Source organism: Aptenodytes forsteri, unplaced genomic scaffold (assembly GCF_000699145.1).
Source record: "Aptenodytes forsteri isolate BGI_AS27 unplaced genomic scaffold, ASM69914v1 Scaffold119, whole genome shotgun sequence".
Classification (NCBI taxonomy): domain Eukaryota; kingdom Metazoa; phylum Chordata; class Aves; order Sphenisciformes; family Spheniscidae; genus Aptenodytes; species Aptenodytes forsteri.
In genome coordinates this window covers 10,649,671-10,672,356 of record NW_008796165.1, presented here as the reverse complement: position 1 = coordinate 10,672,356, position 22,686 = coordinate 10,649,671, and the positions used below count along the sequence as shown (strand labels likewise).

The following is a 22,686-nucleotide window of genomic DNA, read 5'->3' as shown; positions in this document are numbered from 1 at the left end:
AGCACGGAACAGCGAAGGGATGGACGTGGTAACTGCTGGGGTGCTGCTACTTTCCACCCTCACCGCAGCAATGGGCTGCTCTCTCTCCTCTGCCCCCCAGCCTGGGTGAAATATTTGCTGCTTGATTTTCTGCTGCTGATTCGTAGCTTTGGGGCTGTTATCTCAATGAAGTTCCAGGAGCAGTTTAACCTTGGGGTTAGGTGCATGCTCTCGATGCTGCATTTGCTCTGCGTGGGGACCACAAAGGGACAGCTTTTCTGCCCCAAAGCAGGGGTTGAGGGGCTCCTGGTGCCTGGTTTCTTCCCGCCTCGCTCTGAGATGAGCTGTGGTTGCTACCTCTTAATTTAACAAAAAGTAGAGGTGGATTTTATTTATTTTTTTATTCCCCCGGAGAGGCCGGCGGGTTAATGAGTAGACGGTATCTGCAGCGTGCTCTCGTCAGCATGCCCGGGGTGCCTGGGCTTGGCTCCAGCTGCCCTGCTGTGGGGCAGAGGGCAGCACTGATTAAACATTTACCCACGGGAGCTCCCTTGGAAATCAAGATAAAGAATGGATGAAACCAGAAAAAATTCAGGAGGGGAACATGCAGTGCGTCCTCTCGGCTGTCCTGCATGTCACGTCTTGAGTGGGATTTTCTCTCCCAGTGTTGATTCGTTTCAGAAAAGCAACTGCAGAAAACTAATGAGAACTCAGATTCCTTTTGGTTAGTCCTCGGTATCAGCACAAACCTCCCACTGCTGCTCTTTCTAAAAGGTATCATTATCATAGGCTTAAGCTGAGCTTTATTCTGCTTCCTAGAATGATATTAATGTTAGAAGAACATTTTATTTATAGGGAGAAAATATGGAAAGTTTAGCTGTCCCCTGACTCTGTAATGCTCATAGCTTTCCGGCCAGTGGAAGTTTGTTTCCTTTTTATTCTCTCCCTCTCTCATTTTGCGTGGGCTTTTGCCAAATGTATTATTATTCACAGTGAATGATTTGGCCAGATGTAGCTATAATACACATTGTGAGCTTTTGGCAGTCCTTTAAATTTATTAGTGTATTCTCCCCACTTGTCAACTGGTCTAATTTTCAGGGGACTGCCCCTCCCCACTGTGCTGAACCCTCCCTGGGCTGGTGGGGCACTGGGACTGGGACTTCACGCGTGTCCTGCCGGCTGCAACCCACTCAGCACTGTGTTTAGGCTGAGCATCTCCCTGCGCTAGCTCAAGGTGCGCAGGTTGAGCTGGAGAGTTGCTTGGGTAGGTCTGTGGTTTGAAACGGTCCCAGCTCTGATGGAAAAATATCCTTGCAGAGACTGGGAGAACTCATTGCACCTCAGGGGGTCATGCTAAGCTCAGCCCTCTGTAAGGAAGCAGAGGCTGCAGAGGGAGAGAGGTGCGGGTGTGCAGGAGCTGGATGTGGGGTGCGACTTAACCCCATCCTCCCTGCAGCCACCGCTGCTCCTGGGCGGTTTGGTGTGCTCGTCCAGGGGCTGTACGTGTCCCTCCCACGCTGGGTCTGCTCGTGGCATTGGTGCCAATATCCCAGCGGGCTGCAAACTGGGGGAAACTATATTCTAGTGAAGGGCACTGAGAGTGCATTAAGCACAGATAACCTTCCCGTTAATTAGACAAATCATTTGAAGCTGCCATTTCAAGGCAAGAGGAATAACAACTTGAGAGGGGAAAAAGGGATTCTTGTATCCATCCCTCTTTAATGAAAGGTAGTGCCAAGCTAGTGACTGTCACAGCCATTTCTACACTACACACTACACTTGATCTTAGCCAAAAGGCCGAGAAGCTGTCACAGCCGTTTCTGTCACAGCCAGTGCCAAGGAGAGGCCTGACTGAAAACCCTGTTTCGCAGGAGTCTGTGTCACCTGTGGCATATTGAGACATGCGGGTACTTTTTCTTTTCTATTTTCTTTGTCTCTGAGGGCACTGATGAGGAACTATGTGCTACAGTAAAGAAAATCAGTAAGGAGAGGTAAACAGCATTGAACTCTCCAACTGTTGCTGCAGCACATGCAAAAGCTCGGTGCAATTGCATTAGGGCACCTCGCTGCTTTATTTCCTGTCTGGCATCGCTGGAGGAATCTGGTACATGTGGGATTATTTTTTTTCCAAAATCTGATTCATCTTCCGTATGCTTTTGAAAACTCCCATTCCCATCGGCTCGCCACTAGATTAGGCTGTCTGGGCAGCTTACACGGCATCACGCTGCTGACCACTAATATGAAATATAATTGGAGCAATTCAAACCTCTCCCCCAAGGGTTGGTTCTTTACATCATGCACTACCCTGTGAAAGTAATAAAGTCAGTGAAAGGGGTTATTCAAGAGAAATTGTCAGTGTTTAATAAATCGTGCAATTAAATGCAATAAAACCTCAGTATGCTATTCATCTGTTCTGCCTTAACACTTAAGGCTGGGGCTTTTTTCAGAATAACGAAGTTCTGTCCTAGATAATTTTTTCCAATTTCCTCATTAGACAGGTTCTCGTGAAGCCTTACAGTTCTCCGCACTGAACTAAGCTGCCAGAGTAGTGCACCTAATGTAATCATGGCATATAAAAAGTTATAGAGCAGTTCAAGGACTTAAGTAGCTCATAAATTTTTCTTCATATTTTCTCCCTAGTTCAGTTCAGGGCTGAATTTAAGCCACGATATTGCAGGCAAAAATTGTGGTCCCCTTTCTCCAGCATGGGACAGTGAGATGCCTGGGAACAAAGGCTTGAAACAAAACGTTCTTTAAGTGCCCTTTTAAACTGCACTGTCACTGATTAGCTCTCTTTATTCAAAATCACATATAACCTGGGGCCTGGTAACTGTATGGGAGAGGAATCGAGTATCTTAGCCAGTATTCATCACCTGGACTGGGAGGTGCTCTTGCTGTCATCTTGTGTGCTGTGCGATTGGTTTGTATGTCCTCTGCTTCCTGGGGTGGGAATAATGGCAAGGGGAGAAGCATCTGAAGAGCCATGGGGACCCTGAGCTGAACCAACACGGTGGAGGAAGAAGATTTTTGTCACAGGGGTCATTTGGAGCCCGCCAAGGAGGATGTTTGATGCTTCTCTTCCCATGGTGAAGTTTTCTAAAGGAGACAGGGGATGGACTGGGGATCTCCGGAGCAGCACCGGCCTCTCCCCTGGCTGGTGCTTGTGTACTGAAAATAAAGTGCAGCTTTCGTACCCAACAGGTGCATAGGCGGTATAGCAGCACCTCTGCTGGGAAGCTCTAACATTCATTTTAGTGTTTGCCTCCCTCCAGAGGGAGATTCTCCAACACTGGGTGACGTTGGGGAGCAGGAGCCACCTCCGCTGGTCTCGCTGGCTCTGCTTGGTTATGTTTCCACGCTCTGCTCCTGTGTTTTCCCCCTGTCTCAGCTCTGTTGCCTTTATCAGAAGTTATCTGTGAGCCTTTGGAGGATCCTTTGAATGAACTAATTCTTCTCTCCTGCTTTTAAATTTTCACTAGGCTCTCCATATCCTTGGTGACCAGGGTGGAGACTGCAGCCTCTTTCTCTCTGAAACGATCATGATTGTATAAATTGCCTGTTGCCACCTCTGAAAGCAGATGTTTTGTGCTCTCCTCTCTTCCCCCTCCCAGGAAGGTGTGACTGATTTCAGAGCCCTCCGAGCAAAATTTCAAAATGACTCCAACTTGGCCAACAAGCTGGTGCAGCCGCACAAGAAGCCTCCCACTGAAATCCCTCCTAAGCTGGGCTCTGGAGGTAATGCAGTGTCCAGCCCTCTGCCCTTGAGTAAGAGAGAAGTGATAATACTAAAACCCAAGGATGAACCTGCCCATCCTGCCTCCCAACCCTCTGCGCTCACCCAACGCGACCCCTTGGTGTGGTCTCGAGCCAAGTTGAGTTACATGGAGCTGATGGGGCACAACAAAGAGCACAAAGGCAACATCTCGGAGAAAGGGCTGAGTTCTCCCAAGAACAGTCCAGCGAAACCTCTGCCATCCTATTGCACTGACCAGCATGGATCAGCTCAAGCAGCTCCAGAGGGCCCTCCGCTCCCAAATTCTTTCCACCGTGCCCTACAGATCTGGGAAAACACTTTATCCTGCAGCGAGAAAGCAAGTGCAATGCTCCCAGCACAACGGGCAGCAAACTCATACGTGCACCCTTGCCCAGAGCAGAGGGTGACGTGTGCTCCGGCTGCATCGGGCGGCAGCAGGATGCGACCGTCTGGAAGCGAGCCCACACTGGACTTGCCTGCCCAGAAGAAGGATACTCTGCACGGCAGCGGGCTGGCTCTTCCCCAGGCTCTCAGAGGACACAGGGGCTCTGACGAAGCTGCTGCTGAGAGTGCAGCGGCAACTGTGTTCTGCCAGCTGGGTTATCGCACACCAAGAGAGCAACCTCAGCACCAGAAAGGTATAGTAAGCTATAATCTTAACAGTAAGCATATATATATATATATGCATATGAGCATATATGTGTATAGGTGCTCTAAAAGTGCAGGATACAGCAGCTGGAGAGAAAAGCTGTTATGAATTGGGACTCTTAAACAAGAGGCCAAACTGGCCCGTTGGAGTGCTCCCTTCCTTCTCTGGAGGTTCTGGAGATAAAAAATGGGCCTTAAACTACTGCTGAGCTTGGGTAAGGGGAGGGCTCCCCATGTCCACCAATTTTTTTTAAAACTGACTTTAAGAAATTGCCCAAATTTTAAGAATAGGTTGAAGGGTGAGGACAGGGGAGTATCTTTAGTTTTGGTCAGCTTTGGCCCTTCTCAATTACAAGGTAAATGTGACTATGCCGTGCTATTTGCTTTTCACACAGAAATATAAAGGCTTAGCTTTTCTGCAAAGACAGTTTAGTTCAAATTAAAATGGCTTAAACCTGACACACACACCCTCTGCACCCTCCCAGCTTTGCAAAAGGTCATATTTGAGCTCGGAGAGCATATTCTCCTTGCAATATTTCTTACAGAAACTGGTACTAGGAAACTCGAATGCTGCGAAGTTCCCCTTGCTAACGTCACATCGAGTGACGGGGCGCTGAAAAGATTAAGTCTTTGTTTACCCTGGAAAGCTACCTTGCTCACACTGTGTATGGAAAACTGCTGTGCCACTAAATCCTGGCAGATTAAACTGTTATCGGTACAGAAAATTAGGCTAGTATTTTATAATCCAGAGGAAGGGAGCTGTCAAGAGCTGAGGCCCCAACATGGTTAACTTTGTAAAAATCTGTAAAAATGGACATTTCCATTTATTTTTCCATTCTGGTAACATGGTAAGAGCCCCGCTGTGTAACGGGGATGCTGAAACTGGGAGGAAGCAGAGATGGTTAGAAATGTCTGTATAACAACTAATGATCCTACATGGATTTTTGCTTAAATGAGGGCTAATTGCTGCCTGTTCTTGTGCTTCTCTGGAGCAGAATTGGAGTCTCCCTTCTGCCAGCCTGGAGCAGGAAAATGCTCTCACAGCCCCGGGAGCAAGTGGCCAAGAATTAAACCTCTCCCTTCAGCTGAATCCCTGGGTCCTGCCCCTGGGAAGCCTGCAAGACCCCCAAAGTTTGATCTCAGTGCTTTCCAAAGCACCATGCCTTCAGTCCATGGAAGAAATGAAACAAGTAAGAGATTTCTAGTCTTTCTGCCCAAACCTGTTCTCCAGAAAATGAATAATAATTTGCGTTTATTGACATCTATAAAGCCACGATTCCAAGCACGTGGAAATAAGACATTGTTACTTGTTTCTAACATCTTCCTCAAACATTAAAAAGAGCCCAACAGTGTCAGTGAGACTGTTTGTTGCTCTTAATCTGGAAAAGGGATCTGGTTTTCCAGGTTGGCCGTCATCCCCCATGCAGAAACCCGCTTTCCTCCCAACTGCAGTGTGTTGTGAGTGGTTTACAGCTGGCTGTAAAGCAGCAGCAGCTGCGTAAGCAGCAAGCTGATCTTTATCGCTCCGCTTCAATGGGAAATGCCTTGACTCTGCAGCACACAACTGTGGGAAGGCACAATAAAATCAGAAGAAACTGGTTTGCTAATCCCTCCTTTCTCTTCTAAGTACAACAGAGGGCAATGTCGCTAAATGTTCCAACATCAAGAAATGCAAAAGTTCAGTTTCCCATAATAAAACCCTATTGATGTTGCATAATAGCATATTCTGGACTGTTTATTAAGCTGCTAAATGGTGTTTCTTTATAGATACAGGCTTAATTATAGCCAGATCTTTAGGCACAACTTTTGCTGAATTCAAAGGGAGCTGCTTTTCTAGGAAGGGCTCAGCTAAACTCTCTTTGGCTTTACTGTGCTGGTGCTTATTGGTCTGCCCTGGCCTTGATAAGAATAAGAGGGAAAGAGAGAGGTTTTCACTGAAACTCTTTTCTAACTTACTTGCCTTTTCTAAAGATATTAATTTGATGGAGGAAACTAGTTACCTTTATATGTCATCATCTCCACGCTCTCTCAATATTGCTCAATTATTGATCTCTAGAAAGCTTGAGGTTGTTGCCTGGAAACATGAAGTAATAACATATTAACATAGCCATATCCCCAGTTTCTGCTGGCAATCTTATTTCACGCCTGCCTTTGTGTGTGGTGTGCTGCCTCGAGGAAGGACCATCCCCATCACAACTCCCCGTTGCTGCAGCCTGTGTTCTGTAGGAGAGTGGTCTTGCCTTCAAACGATAATCCTCTGTGTGTTTGTGTGCAGCTGCTGACGAAGAGGATTACTTGACCCCTGAAAGGTGAGCGTGTGGCGAGGCAATGTGTGACTCATAGGCGATGGGACCGTCCCCATCCTGTGATGCTGAAGCATCCCTGTGCAGTCTGGAGGGAACGTCCCTCTCCCAGAGGCAGCGACTTGCTCCAGGGATTGTGCAAACCTACATGGGAAGCTCAAAGTTGGCTGGGATGACCTTCTCCTAAAGCAGAAAGATTCATTCCTATTTTCTCCTCTGGGCTTTTTGAGCAGCATGGAGAGCCCTGCCTGTGTGTCATTAGGTCTGGTTTACCTGGTCGGAGGGAAAACACTGCTGCTGCTTTGGTTGCACCCACTCGCTGCATGTTTTTCCCTTCCTGTTTTCCATGTACTCAAGCTTGGTGTTTTTAGAAAAGCAATGCTTTTGAGAACTGTTGCTGAAACAAAGCCCTGGTGTAACCAGCAGGTGTTGGGGTATTTTTGCCAGCAGTGGAGGAGCTTGCCAGGTACAGGAGCCACTGCCCCCCCTCCCCATCCCCAGGACTTCAGCTGTCTCCAGATCCTGAAGTGAGATTTTTATTAGGTGGTGGTCCAAACTCACTCACCAGAGGACATGAGCTGATCGGTTCAGCTTCTGATACCGCACGTGTCTGAAACAGCCCAAAAATCTTACAGACACAACTGTTTTTGTATACAAGGGGATCCCGACTTTTTCTGCTACGTCTCTGACTTGTCATGAGTGGTTGTGTAGTGGTCCTGGTTCTGTGCCACAAGAACAGCAAAAGTGGAGAAAAATATTCACATACATGTTTTGTCTTAGCTGCGGGAAATGGGAAACAGAATGGCTGAACCAAAGCAAAAAGAGACGAATTCTTAAAATACTTTCTGTGCCCAAACAATGAACTCTTGCAGCTAACGACACAGCAAGTTGTGCTTTTCACATCATGAGGTGTTCCTGACAGCGTTGGCTGGTGTTTTGTTTAACTTTTAACCAGTACTTGTCAGAAGAGAACTGGTCAAAAAATAACCAGCTCCAAAGCTGCCATGCACCACAAGGAAGCTGTCCTAGTAATACATTGCAGCAAGATTAGCTATCTTGCTCTAATACTTGTGATATGTTCTTTACAATAGGTCACTTGTTTAATATTAACTATGTGATAACTGGGGAAATGAATTAAATGAACTCCAGCATAAAAGCAAAATCATGGGGTTTTGGGGGCAGAAATTCCCCTCCCTGAAGCCCAGAGGTGGGAGCCTCACCTGTAATGAAGTCTGGTCTGTTAGAGACCCTGATGTAGTTGTTTGTGCCAACTGATCTTGAACTCTGATTCCTTGTTTGGGGATAAGCACTCTGCCTTCACTGATGCTAGTCAGGGATCCATCAACCCAGCTGTATTTCAGGTCCGGTGTAGCACCGTGGTATATGTAAAGGGCTGTCTGGTGTCCAGTTCCCAGGATGCTATTTTATCCCAGGGTTGTGCTGGGGAAGCGAAGGGTAGGGGGTTTTCCTGGTCTGCTCTTCCTCAAGGGATGGCACCAGGGACAAAATACCTGCTCGTGGTATTAATGTGATATGTATATGTGTCCCCCCTTCAGGGGGACCTATGTATCCAAAACATGCCGGGGGACCAGCAAGCCGACAGGCACTGCCCCCAGTGCTGGGTGGCTGCAGGGGAGAGCAGGGGGCTAGGGCAGCCTTTGGCATTAGCACAAGCTTCTGCTTGACTTTAGGTGTTGTTTTGTACTCTGATTTCACTACTGTTAAAATGCACCTTGAGTTTCTTGTTCCTCTTGTTCTGGTTTGCAACAATTACTTAGTCCTTACTTTGTTGACTCTGAGTTGTGACAGTAGGGTGATTCAAGGAAAACCAAACCCTCCCTAAGGTTTATTATAGACTTACTGTTAAAAGATGGAAGTTCTCACTATAAGTCTTCCTGATGCTCTTTCACCACCCTAGCCCATCCCCTGCATGTCTTGCAAGCTGTATCTTGTGCATTTGCCATTTCCCGGTACACTCCTGAGCTCCCGAAACATCTGCCACCATGGAAGGAGGGAAAGCCTCAGGGCTTTGCCTGGGTGCTCCGGGAAGGCTTGGATTTCTCTCTGCACCTATTCCCAAATGATGCTAATCTGAATTTCCGGAGGGGGAAAGGAAAAAGGAGAATGAGGAGATGGGGTCTGGGCTGGGAAGCCCAATACTTGAGGCTGTGTGGTGCTGGGGCTGTGACACCTTGCCTCCTCCCATGGCTGGCATGTGCCGCTCGCCGTGTCGGCATGGAGCGTGTCACTTGATACGCTTGGGAGCAGGACCTTTAAATGTACCCTCTAATACCTGTATTTTCCCCTTCCTGTTTCCTTAAGTGAGAAACAGCATGCCAAACAGGGCAAATGGGTTGTTACTAATTCTTAAGTAGCTGTAGTAGGTTTGAAAAATGCTGCACTCCAATTTCCTTGGACTTTTTGTTCTGTTTCTACTTGAGGGATTGCTGTAGGCAGAAGACCATAATCCCAGTATGAAGTCCCCTGACATGCTTTGAGCCCTATAAACACCGCCTGTCCTCCCAAAGGAAAAGCAGTGGGAGTGCGGAGTCGGGGGGGAGGCTTGGCTGAGCCCTACATCTGGCACAGGTCTCCTCTCCCTCTGAGGAATTCCTGATTTCACTTTGCTTTCTTGTAGGCTCAGTATCAAAGTGCTTGAATTCCTTGTCCTTAAGATGAATTTTTTTTTTTTCCAGACTTCTAAAAGGGCCAGAAAAAAAACCTCTTCTCTTTTTTTCTCTCATCTTTTTAGTGCTCAACTGGAAGAGCAGCACAGTTACAAAGAAACCCCGATGTACCTGAATCAGTCTGGGGACGCCGCAACCTTGTGTGTCATTGAAGGTACTTTGCAAGGCAAGACTGCTAGGTGAATTTCATGCTATCTGGGATAGAGCCTTTAAAAAAAGGAAATAATGTAGTTTCTTCAAGCTGAGAAAAGCAGCTGCGCATCGGTCGGGGTGACCAAAGATGACTGACTGTATTGACCCTTTGGGCACTGTCACTGTATGAGGACTTTGGGGCACAGACAAAAAGAAGTTAGCATTTTGGCAGTGAGATGTTGCTTACAGTAAAACTGCAGTGGCGAAAAGTCATGAGACACTACCCATGTAGAAGAGAAAGAAAAGAAGATAGTGAGGCAAACCTCAGCATCTTCTTGGGAACGGGTTTTTTTCAGGGTACAGAGCTTTTCCATCTCCATCACTGCTTTTTCCCAGTATAATTTTCTCTATCAGAGTTGCCACTGCTCTGCTTTTACTTTTTTCAAAGTTTTCCCTTTTTGGGGAGGTTAGTTTTTGCCTTGTGCATTGGTTTTCTCTCCCATTGGAACAGGAGCCAAGCAACTTCCTGGGGGGGACCTATAACAGCCCTTTTGGGTTTGCCCCAAGGGCTGTGAAAACTGTGGCCAGCCAAGCTTGATGCTGCAGTCCTCTGAATGTATGCTGACATTCAAATAGCAAATTGAAGGACCCTGGCCAGCAGGACACAGTGAATGTACCACGGTGAATGTGTGCCTGGATGCTGAGCATGTAGGCTGAAGTTGGGTTTTGCAACTTAAAGTGCAGTGACTCCAACATGGACTAAAAAGTAATATTTGTTCACAAATATCTTTTCTAGTACCTAAGGCAGAGCCTCAAGAACACAAGGTAAGTCTCCTCACAGCTGGTTTTGATCTTTTAGGCTTGACTGTACCATACATATCATGCTTTCCTATCTTAGAAATTTTTAATATCTGTATTTCTTATCTGCCAAGTATTTCTTTATGTGTGTTGTCTGTGAAGACTCTCAAAAAATAAATAAGAAATTGCAGAGGGGACACGAACACTAATGAGGTTTCCAAACACACTAGGGAAGAGAGTCAGTTCCCTTGACTTCCTCTGCAAACAAGTAAGGAAGTGGTAACACCATCTGGACATTGGTGGTAGACCAAGTAAGTGTCAACCACCAATATCAGGATCATGAATTCTTGGAGGAAAAATCCACTGAATTGTTCTGGAATTTCCTGTTAAAGGTGGGCTGGTGCTGGTAATCCCTCTGTGAAGGCATAAAAGCAAAATTGAGCCAGGTTCCTTGTCACGGCAGCGTGCTTCGAGCTTTGGCTTGTAAGAGAGGGCAACTGTTGTGGGCACGACTGTACGGGCTTTCATCCCCTGCTGCAGGGATATCTCTGCTGCAAACTATGACCTGACTCTTTTCATTTTACCCTGGCTACAAAGGGGATGGCAGTTCACCTTGGCAGTGGAGGTATCGTGCAATGAAGGCAGGATAATGAATTGCACAGGGCAGGAATTGCTACAGCTGTCTCTAGAGAAGACCTGCTTGGCTGCATGGTCGAGCTCGCAGTGGGTAGCTGGGCTGATAGCACACATCAGCTTGTGCCAGGACATGATCATGTCCTGGGTATCAGTTCTGGCTCTGCTAAAAGAGGGGAAACTACTCTTCAGAAAACGTTGAACTCCACTTTCAAGTCCTGACTTGCAAAGCAATCAAATTGTCCAGGAAATAGCAGAGGTTTCCAAATGCACTTATCTATGCATGATTTGCAGAGAGGTTCTCTGGCTCAGCTCTAGTCTTATTTTATGGTAGGTTGGAAAATCTTTATTTGTTAAAAAAAACTTCCTTCTCTTCTGTAAGCTCTCCAACCTGTAATTGCTTTCATTCTGACCAGTAGCTTCATTGGCCTGATCCCTTGGACTGTTACATTATCCCTATATAGTTTGTCAATATGTGTATCCCCTGTCCTGCAAAGTAGAGGAAATATCCTTCTCTGATGACTATTCCAAATGTAAAATGCTTCTGGGCTTTCTAAAGAAATATTTCTTTAAATACTAGATGGCAGTTGAGGCCTTGTATAAAAGTTTGAATGTTGAAAAAAGCACAGTGGCTGAAGGCTTTCCTCTTCTTTATTCTAGAAACAGAAGACTTTTCTCTTTGCCAAATCCAGGTAATTTCCTTTCCTTTCTCTCAAGCTTCTTCTAACCCCACAACTAACTCAGGTTAGGGTTAGAATATTGTAACACTCAGTAAATAGAAAGAAATTTCATATATTTCATGACCAGGACAATGTAGACGATGATGCTCTTCTGTGTCAGCACTCATGGTTTCTAAGATTGTTTTCATTCTAAAGCATATCTGGAGGGGAGATTTTCTTCTCTCCTCTGGCACACAAGAAAATACATTGTCTTTTCCTACTGAAACCTGAACTCTTTCAGTATAAGAAGGGAGAGGTATGAGGCTCTCAAACTGAGACACCCGGTTCCAGGTCCAAAACTGTGGTAAGGCAAGGTCCACACTGAATTTCACCCCATAAATGTCACATTTCAAACTCCTTGCAGTGTATAATTACTGTCACTGGCTGAAGGCTGTTTTTTTGCTGGGGATTGAAGAATCATGTAATAAAAGGGGGTCACTTCAGTGGGAAATGTTGTGATGCTGGAAAAAAGGCATCAAGTTCTGCCTCCTGTTGCTGTATCTTCTTCCCTAAATCGCAATATAGTATGGTGAGAGGCACACCTTGTGAGCCAGGTACTGCTGCTGACAAATGGATCTAGCTTGTCCATTCCTGCTACTAGAAAACAATCCTCTTAGTTTGTCTCTTTTCCAAGAGTGATTGCTATTACCTGAAGTAACCAGTGGCCTTTAGATTTGGATTTGCCCTTACTGTTAGTACTGGTGATGTTTTTGGTATCTACCTCATTCAAAGGGAAAATGAGCTGCTTATTTGGGCACAGTCATAAAGCAGTCTGTTTGTGACTTTGCTAAAGTGTCTCTGTTCTGAGATCCCTCTCATTTCTGAAATTTTCTGTCCTGGAAGAGCTATAATAGAGGATGAAAAAGAGGGAAAACCAAATCTTGAAAGAGAGAAACAGGAAGCAAAGAAAATTTTCAAGGTATCGTATCCTTGAGATTACTTTTAATAATTACTGTAGGATGTCTCTTCTCCTTCTGTCCTCCCTCTCTTCGGGAAACAGTTGAAATTTGAGTCCTTAATCACATGTTTTTTTCTGCCTTCTCTTTTGCCTGCTCATTGCTCAGCTGCTACTGCCTAAAAGGCAGGTAGTGCTGCCAAGCAGCACCTATGTCTACCGGAAATCCCTGATGGAAAAGGGAGTGAAACTGTTTTAAGTCCACAGAAAGATAACTTATATTCTTATAGATGTATATATGTAAGTTATATTAACTTATATTAGAAAGTTGTTTCTAAAGACTGTGTTGACCAAACCAAATGTCTGATCTCAGACAGGTGGAAGTGAATACATATGTCCCGCTGGCCAAACCAAGGAAGATGGTAGAAGTGGGATGAAGGTGCTGCAAGCAAAGCAGGATGTGACCAGTACCCAGACTGCAAAGCATCCTACCCGACAAGGGCTGGCAAAAGACGGAGCGGAGCTCTGTGAGTATCTCATTGTGCTGTTGAGTGTTTCCTCAATCCTCAGTCCCATCTGTTGCCCAAATGTCTCTTCCATATGGGAAATGATGTTAAATTTGGATGCAACTCTTGGACCAATTTAGTTAAACCAGGGCAAAAGGTTGCACGCGCATTTGTATTCTGGTCTGAACCATTTATTTTGGCTTTGCAAATAGCTTCCTAAGTTGGTTAACCATCTGCATAACTCAAACCGAGGTGTTTGTTTTTCTAGCAGATTGCCCTTATCCGAGAGAGCTGAAATCCGTCTCCTCTGCTTCTCGTAATTTATTGAGTCTCAGAAAAGGGTTTGGCTGAGGCTTGTGGTAGAAACACACATGAGCAGGATGAGACCCTGAAGTCTCCCCCTGTCCCTTATTAAGATGGATGATGGCTCCTTGATCCATCTTCTTAGTAGTTCTAGTGAGCCTTTTTCTGACTTTGGGCTCCTTCTGTCACAATGCTCTGAGATAGGGTCCGGAGCTGGTGATATGCACCTTAGCTGCACAATTAAACCCAGTCATGTCTCCTCTGTAAACACTGTTTTGCAACTTCAGGTATAAGCGTGCATTGGCTCTGTTTTGCGAAGGTTTGCTCCTGCCTCTGCAAGGCGTTAGTGTGATATGGCAGGATTTCAAAGGTGAAAGAGAGAAGAGTAGCTCTGCTGGGCTCTGCGGACAGATCAGGAGTGTGAAGGAGAAAGTGTAAATTGACTGTGGCTGTGGTTGTTGTTATTGGTGTGATCCTCTTTTTTTTTTTTAATTTTCAATTACTTCATAATAATTTTCTGGTTTGGTTGGAGTTTGTTTTTGTAAGAAATCTTGCTGGTTTGCTTGACCTTTGAACAGCTGGAGGTAATTTCTGTTGGGATTTTTTTTTTTTTAATGGTACTCATGGTGAGCCTCCTGCTGTTGCTACATCAGAGAGGCTGATTCGGAGAATTGTTTGGGTCCCCCCCCACCACCACCACCACCTCCCCCATCCTTTTCTTCTTCATGGGGGTTTGAATGTTTTGCAGAAATTTTGGTCATTAACTAGACCATATTGTGGTGGTCCATGTTTCTGGTGAGACCTACTGCGTGCACCCGTGTTCATTGTCTGCTTTTATTTGTGTGGCTGCATTTCTACATTACTCCAACTCTCTTAAATCAGTTTTAAGGATATAATATTGCCGTTTAACAGAGCCCTCCAGTAATAATCTTTTTCTAACCTCATGAGGTGCAACTGTCATGCTCTATTCCAGCCCTTGGTGGAATACATCTCTGGGATACTCTCCCTCCTTGTCTCCTTTCCAAGATGTTGATTTACAGGTCTATTCCCAATGGACTGGCCTGTTATTTGGATCTTAGCATCTCCACCAACCATGCTAAGCTCTCCCTTCAGTCACTTCTGTGAACATCCGTGAATAGTCTCTTGGGATGTTTTCTGGTGAGGAGCATTTGGGTCAGAGCTGCCACAACTGAGAATCTTGATGGATGTTTTAATTTTTTTCAACCTAAAATATTTTAAAATGTTAAATGTTTTAAAACTTAAATTCTTTTAAAATTCTTTGCTTTTCTTTCTCAAAGTGGCTCAGAGCAGAGGCTTTCCTAGACTGCTGGAATGGGAAGTATGTCTGTAGGCTCTGATTTGTTGTGGCTTCAGCTGTACCCTCAACAGCTGTCCTTGCCCTGAGAGAAGTTCCTCAGAAAAGCTTCTAAAGCAAAGGTCCTCCCTCATTTCCAGTGCGCTACGTTTATGTTGGTGCTCCAACGCCAGGGGTAGAAAGAACAGCCTTGAACCAGAACACTTGGCAGTCTCTGCAGGCACCAGAGGATATATATGATGACGTTGAGGAAATGCAAGATAGACTGTGAGTATGGACCTGGGCTTTTTGCAATGGCTGTGTCTATGAATGTCTTTTAAAAACTACGCTGCAGCCCATCCCCATGTAATACTTCTGTCTTCTAGCAGCCACACATCAGATGCCTCAAGTCCGTTTGCTTCAGCCAGCAGTAAGTGCAGCACATGGGGAAGCTCGAACGGGAGCTGCTTTTAATTTGGGCTGGTCCCTGGGAGATGATGTGAATAGCTTCATTTAACTTTCAACATCTGTAGTGTCTCCTGGCCTGGTTGCTCTAAATTCCCATTAAAACCAGTGGGGAGCAATACATGTGTCTAGCATGGAATTCGTATGAGCAACCTTGAAACCTCTGTAAGAGTAAAATGTAATGGCCTGGGTGCAATTTGTCCAGCAAACCTCACCTCATTGCTACTGAACGTGGATTGTGATAATGGCATGCCTTGGTTTTAAGTTTCAGGAAACAGCTACGAAGAAACATATGATGATGTTGAGATTGGGGGTGATAATTCAGCAAAAACGGAGTAAGTTGCAATTTCTTAGCCTGTATTTTGAAATACTGAAGTACTGGCTGGAAGCCTTTTTTTTTCCTAATGCAACTGAAGAAAAGTTGTTGTATGGGTGTGTTTTTCCCCCCTCTTCCTTCCTCTTTCCCCTTTGGCTGACACTTAGAGAGAAAAAATAGTTACCAAAATTAAATCCCGAAGCAGTGAGGCCTTTCTGTTAGAGCTTGTAGCACTCTCCATCCATCGAAGTACTCCCCTTACAGACCTCTCCTTGCATAAAATACATAGGACGGTCTTGCTAGCCTTCTCTTGATCAAAAGCGTTGCTCAGTTGTAGCTAAGAAATGGCACCTTTTTTTGTGTGCCAAAAGAGGTAATGCTCAAGGGACAAATGGGGACGTTATCCCCATAAAAAGGGACAAAATGCTCACATTTCAGATCATAGAAGGTTGGAAAGCTGAAAGAAGCCCAGGCTGACATGCTGTAACTAACTTGCAGCCTGCTCTTTTTTATATAGCTTCTCAAGATATTTGCTTCCACAGGGTGTGTTATAAAAGCAATGAGTTTTGCAGCCTCAGGTTTATAAGTTGCCTGAGCTTCCCAAATGGATTAAGAGGTGAAACGTGAAGTTAGTTGTGTTTTTACTTATTAGCTTTGTGTGGTTCCCTACCCTCATGCAGTAATAGATTTCCTGCATCCCTTTGTAAGAATCAGACACAGCCTTTGGGAACAGCATATGGGCTGGGGATGCTGCACACAATTGCTTCGAGTGCATCTGGTGGCTCTGTTCTAAGGAGCAGTGTGGGAGGAATAATAAGGTGTTGCTGTACATCTGCTTTTCCCTTACGGATATGAGACTTGTACTGGCTTGCATCTGGATTCAAGTCTAGCTTATGCATGCATGTAAAGCCTGCGTGTGTCGGAGAGGGGAAAAAGGTATGGGAAACCTGAAACCCTGGAGGTGACTGGGCGCTTATTAAAAGGTGAAAGTGTCATTTCTCTGCAAATTGTCCATGGGAGTTGAGTGGTGGAGGTGCACGAGCTTCCCAGGCCAGAGTGTGGTGTGCTGGCATCCGCATCTGGCTCCCGGCCGGCCCTTTTTTTTCCCCCCCCCCCAGCTGGGAAGGGTACCAGTGCCTCTTCTGTGCCTCTCTGCACATGGGTGCTCGATAGCAGCAGACGTTAAACTCTTGCTAATTCACAGAGGAGTAGTGTGTCTTGCTGGGTTTGCAAGGGAATTTCATGAGAAAGCTAAGGTTGGGACCAAATTCACGGGGTTCAGAGGTCAGTATCTTAATCCCCAAACCAGTCTTTATGTAATCTTTCTATTGATCCCACATGCAAGATTAGGTGTGCTGATACACATAAAGTATTTTTAATAGTATTTGCATGTGGGTAATGTCCCCCATGTGAGGATCTTGGTTCTTTGCAGATACTTTATTAGAAAATCTCTGTGTAGCTTTGCAACCCCCCATAAGCTTCAGAGAGGAGTGTGTGTAGTGGAACGTCCTTCTCAAAAGCGTACACGACAGAAATGTGTGATGAAGGGTGGCACAGACAGATGCTCCTGATGTCCTCCTTTAATGTACATTGCATGCTTCTGGGGAATTTTTGTCCCTTTCGTCAGGAATTTTTACTCCAAATAAACCTGGATCATTCTGTAGTTGTTGGGTCAGAGGAGGACAACTTCAATTAACACAGAAAAGTTTAAAGCTAAGCAAAGATTTGAGCTTGGACTTTATAATTAAGCACCTTTTGCTGTGTTGGTGCCTATTCCATTGAATCCATCATTCATCCGCATGATGCTGTTAAGGCTTAAAGCCTACTGCTGAGCTGAGGTCTAAGGTCTGCTGACCTTCCTTTACCTGCTTCAGGATCTCTGGGGCTACGAGAATTGCAACTCTCACATACTTCAGTGCCTAGTGCGTCTTTAATTTAAAATCTGTTTCTTTTTTGTACAGAACAGAAAAACAAAAGAGATTTGGAAACTTGTTTAAGATAGAAAAGTTGAAGCTGAATAATATCAGGTTCAAGGAAAACTTAAGGTAAGAAAATGTTGGTTGTCCAACCCCTTTCCCTCCAAACCCGAGCATTCATATTTGCAATAATTTGAGAGCAGGCAGTCTAGGAGTAAGGAATGCAGCTTTATTGGGAAAGTTATGCCAAAAGTGCTTCTATCAACTCATTAGGAGCTGCTATGGCAGATGTGGCCAGTGGTTCATCAGTGCAGCTTCTCTGAAGTCTCTGGCATCAGGAATCTACAGCAGTGTCCAAGTTTTCATAGGCTTTCTGCTGCCTTTGGTACCTTTCTGATACCTCAGCATGATGCAGGTACACAAGGGAACATAGAAATGTGATACCTGCTGCCTAGACCTGTGAGCCAGGATTAGGTAAAGGCTTCCTGATGTGGCTCTTGAGGGTTGAGTTTTTTCATTCCAAGTACCATTTATAGTCAAGCTGGCAACAGTATCTGCTGAAGAAGGTTATTATTGACTTAGACTGTAGTCTAAGAAGTTAGGATAGAGGATATTGTATAACTTCCTATAGTGCCCTTTCAGCTGCTCTTACTTTAATATTCAAAATCCTGGTTAAGGTTCCATGGAAACTGCCTTTTCCTCAAGTGCACAGTAGCTGCCTGCAGAACCTGTCCTCCATCGCCGCCAGCGTGTGCCTCACCCTGTGCACAGTACCTGAAGGCCAGGAAAATGCTACTTTTTCTTATTTCTTTGGAAATTCCAGATTAACCCTTTCCTCTGTTATATGAGGAAAGTTTGTTTTACTTAAAAACCTTTTCACACTAGGTGCTCTGCCATGACAGTGGCTCCTCCCTGCATTACTGCTAAATATCATTATAGGGAAGGAGCCACCAGGTTTCATGCCATTCTCCTGTTGCATAGAACCCTTAAAGCTCCCGCAGGGATCTTAGATATCTATAATCATTGTCACTTTTAAATTCCTGGGCCCATGATATTGGCAAACTACAAGAAGGGAATTACTACTGACTACAGTTACCAACTGTCCATCAACCCTCTAGCTATTGGGAAGGGGTGTAGGGATGGGCAAGAGGAGGGTGCTTTTGCCAATTTGGACTGTCCTTTGGATGCAATGTAGACCTTTCATAATCTGCTTGATGAACACAGGGCTCTTGTTGCTGCCAGAGGATGAAGATGCTTATTTAGCAAGGGATGTAATTCTGGCAAATGCTGTTGGTGTCACAGAGCCCGTGCACCTAGACTTGCCTCCCTCACTTCAGTAGCAAGCACTGCATGCTTCCAGCTTGTCGGTGCTCATGGCTTTTTGGGCGATGCTGATGTGCAAACTTGTTTCTAAAAGCCTCTTTCTATCCGCAGATTGTTTTCCATTTCGGTACCAAATTTAGGTAAGCAACATACATGTATCTGGCTCTTGGGGATTTGTGTGTGTGTATGAAGAGGCAAATGTATTGCACATTAGAAAATCAACTTTAGGCATCGTGCCTTTCTCCAAGTCACGTAATGTGGCAGTGTTAACTTTGAAGACTTGATAGAGATTTATGCTTCATTTGAGGGTGGGTTTTTTGCTTATTTTTGGGTGGTTTTCTTTGAAGAGGAGCATTCCTCTTGCAGTTCTGAATATATTTAGGAAGGCAATGTGTGAAGCAGTCCATGCTGAGCCACTGCTTGCAGGCTGGCAGTGGTTTTTAACAGCCAGCTGCGCTTCAGCAGCTCTCTGTAAGACGTTGCTGCTTATCGCTGCCTGCTGGAGGGACAAGTTCATGCCTATGTAAATGGGGGTGGATGCAAAAACTGTCCCCACTAATCAAGCCTTGAGCAGGTGCTGGAGTGAACATACCCATGTCCTCGGGATGGAAATCCTGCCCAGGCTGGCTGCAGTGCGAAGCTGAGGCTTTACTGCTGCTCCTGCTCCATCCCTGGAGCTGGATGGCCAAACCCATCCAGAAAACTGCCCATAAACACAACTAACAAACCCAAGCATCCTGCCCTGTGCTGGAGTTTTGGCTGGTTTTCAGAGTCCTGAGGATCTTCCTGTCACATTGCCTTGGCCCCTTTGGTTGAGCAACCAGCAGTAGCCCTAATTTTCCTCTGCAATGTATTACTCTGAGTACCGGACTCAGAATGACATCTCCTAATAATTTTCTCTGCTGCGTTTTGGTTGACAGCGGCTGTTTCCCAGGAGGACATGGTGTACGACGATGTTGAGGTGGGGCAGAGAGAGCTGAGGTGAGGAGGGTGCCCTCTCCTGGGGCTGGCCTTGGGCCAAGGAGATGTTCCTCTTGGCACAAACCTGTGATCTGGGGAGCCTGTGGTACTGCAAGCCACCAAGGGTCATGAGCTGGTCAGGACACAGTCCTCTGGAGATGGTCCAGGTGCCCTCTCCATGTGTGTTTAATTTGGCAAGTAGCATCCCGCAAAATGTTTCTTCGATGTTACCTAGTTAGTGCCAGAGACGTGAAAAGGAGAGAGCTGCTCCCTCAAACATGTGAAAATTCAGATAGTTTTCCTAAGGAAGAAAAACTCCGGCTCCCAGACCCAATAATCAGCCCCATCCTGGCAAGCTCCTTGTCAGAAAAATTACTTTTAATAGGAACAGCATGTCTCAATGTCTTGCTGCCAGATGATTGTGGTGGCAGTGCGTGCTGGTATAAATCGCAACAAGTGTTTGCGTTTCAGTGGTGGTTGTGGGGTGAGACAGAGAGAAAAATCATGACATTGTAGGTACACAGGTTTGGGGAGGGGACACGGTCTGCTGGAAAACTTGAATTTCTGTGTGGCTCTTTCCCCTCCTCTCAGAGAGAAGGACGACAAGCACAAAACCTGGATGCCAAAATTTCTGATGGCAAAAGAGGATAAGGACCAAAGGAAAAGCAGTGGTGGCACGGAAAGGTCTTGATTTTCATTCTGTGTTTTCCCACGTTGTCAAACTTTGTATGCGTGTCTCTGAAGTCATTTGCAGGAGCGGGATGCCCCTGATTGAGCACACATTTTGTGCTGGCTCCTGCTCCATGGTCCTTTCCCTTTGAATCCAGCTTTCAGGAAACTTCACAAAAAATATCTTGAGGGCAAAACAAACTCTTGGATCTGAGCTCTATGCGAGCAGGGGATACCCTGAGGGTCTCATCCTGAAGTTGTATCATGTCTTCCCACTTAGCCGAGACAAAAAGGTGCTACTTGCTATACATTTGGCTGCTTTTCTGCCATGCTCAGGCCCATTCCTTCTTCAATTGTGCCTTGATTAAATATATGGTCTGTGTGGATCAGCTACTGCTACTTTGGCGAGAGCACTGTTTTTAGAAGCCCTGGACACAGCATAGTAATTGCCTGTGTGTTCCCATTGCCCTTATTTTAAAGTATTGATTTCTTGGATCTTCTTTTTCCAGTTGGGTTTATTGCATTGCCTCTTGCTGTACCATTAGTGCATAAAAGCAAAAAGAAAACTTTTTCTTATCCGTGCTGCAAAAATTCTCATGGAAATAGGAGTTTTCATTTCCCTTTTAGATCAGAAAAATGTGCATTGAAATGAGCTTTTTCATGACCCAATACCCAGAACTTCAAACAAATGCAAATCAGAGATACATCTTCTGGGTTCTCACCACAGAGTTCCTGCATGGGGTTGCTCAAACACTGCTTGTTGTGTTGCGCAAAGTCATGTGTATAATTTTACAGACTATCAGGAAGCCAATGTGATTTCATCTGTTCTTCAGAGATTGCAGGTCCTGCAGGCTGAGACTGCCAAGGAGGAATTTCTTCACAGCTTAAAAGTCCCTAATTTCTGCTCTTGTTTCCCCTCCTCTTAATTTTAAGTGCGTGAAAGTTAGCCAAGGGTGAATAATTTATTGCAAGTGGGTGTTTTTGTTTGTTTGGTTGGTTTTTTTCTTGTCTTAGTTTTAAAATGAATGCCACAGCTGGAATTTCATGTATAAACCAGAAAGACTGGCATGTCCATACCCAGGGAATGCCCCAGCATGCATGGCCATTGCTCCCCTTAAGCCAGTTATAAGACCTTGGTTTTCCCTTTACAGTGCCATATAAATGTCCGCTTGGGTGACTTTCTTCTCCATGTGCCAAAAAAGCAAGAAAGATCTGGAGAGCTGTGTCAAGCCCCACTTCCATAAATGACTCAGGATGAGAGTTATCTGGGGACCCTTTATGTCTGAATATAAATAAAACCAGGAGACAAATTGCTGGGGAAAAGTGAATTGTTGACTTCTATAAAAACATGACTGATTTGAAACACTTGATAGAGAATTTATTTGTTCCTGTGCTGCTTACAGAGAAAACAGTTATTCCAAATGGAGATACAAAATGGCTCAAGTTATGCTCACCAACAGATTCGAGTTGTATATTCATCCTTATCTGAAAAATAGCAATGTGAATGGTGTGCTTTGCTCTTCCAAGAGTTCATTGCAGACAAGGCTAGAGTTAGGCTCTGGGTTGCATTTCTCAATGTGCCAGGGGTTATTTAAATGGAGCTCAGAAGTGTGTGTGTGTCTCTCTCTCTCGATGCAGAAATATCTTCAAAGTCAAGAAGAGCAATGCCGAAAAAAGCAAGAAGATGGAAAAAGAAGAAAAGTTTTTTAGAGAAACATTTATGGTACGTGTCTATTTTTAGAGAATTAGCTGTGTCAGAGGAGGAAAGCAACTATGTGTCATGCTTAAGAGATGCACAGTGGAAAAGCTGTTGGTCTTTAGCTATGCTGGGAAAGATGTCCAACTGACCTGCTGCCTTCTCCCCTAATCTGATCTTCATCATGGGGATTGCTGGGGTTTTTTCCCCCTCTTCAGCCCCAAACAAAGTCTCACAACCATCCTGAAATCTCTTCTCTCCATCCCTGCCCGCTGCCCTTAAAGACATCACACACGAGCGTAGAACAACTCGTGCTTTTATTTCTTCTCTGCAGTATGACAAGGAGATCAATGTCATCAACACAGCCACTGCCGAGTGCTCGGTCCCCAGTAAGAGGAGAGTTGATCTCCCAGTCACAGCAGGAGAGCGGCTGGACATTATCGATGTCACAGAGGGCAACGCAGTGATTTGCCGCAATTCGGAGGGCAGATGTAAGTTTGCAGAAAGTCTCTGGCACGGGTGGTCACTTTGCAATGCAGTTTTGAGGGGCAAATCGGCTTCACAAGCAACACTGTGTTATTTGTGCTTAGCCACTATGACTTCATTTGCTCAGGAGATTACTAATTTACTTCTTTTTTTCCCCTTCTCTCAGATGGGTATGTTCTAGTGGAGCACTTGAACTTCAGGTAA

At 45.2% G+C, this 22,686-nt stretch overlaps 1 protein-coding gene across 1 annotated transcript; it reads left to right on the top strand.

Annotated features, from left to right (window-relative positions):
• The first annotated feature begins 19 nt into the window (after positions 1–19).
• CUNH1orf168 (chromosome unknown C1orf168 homolog) lies at positions 20–22,686 on the top strand. Its single transcript, XM_019474140.1, has 19 exons — positions 20–28; positions 3,591–4,371; positions 5,377–5,571; positions 6,657–6,690; positions 9,437–9,525; positions 10,300–10,328; positions 11,595–11,626; positions 12,497–12,572; positions 12,922–13,075; positions 14,813–14,939; positions 15,038–15,081; positions 15,382–15,451; positions 17,394–17,477; positions 18,783–18,811; positions 19,592–19,652; positions 20,223–20,315; positions 21,939–22,023; positions 22,331–22,487; positions 22,649–22,686. Exons 1-19 carry the CDS (start codon positions 20–22, stop codon positions 22,684–22,686), a joined length of 2,187 nt encoding a protein of 728 aa, XP_019329685.1.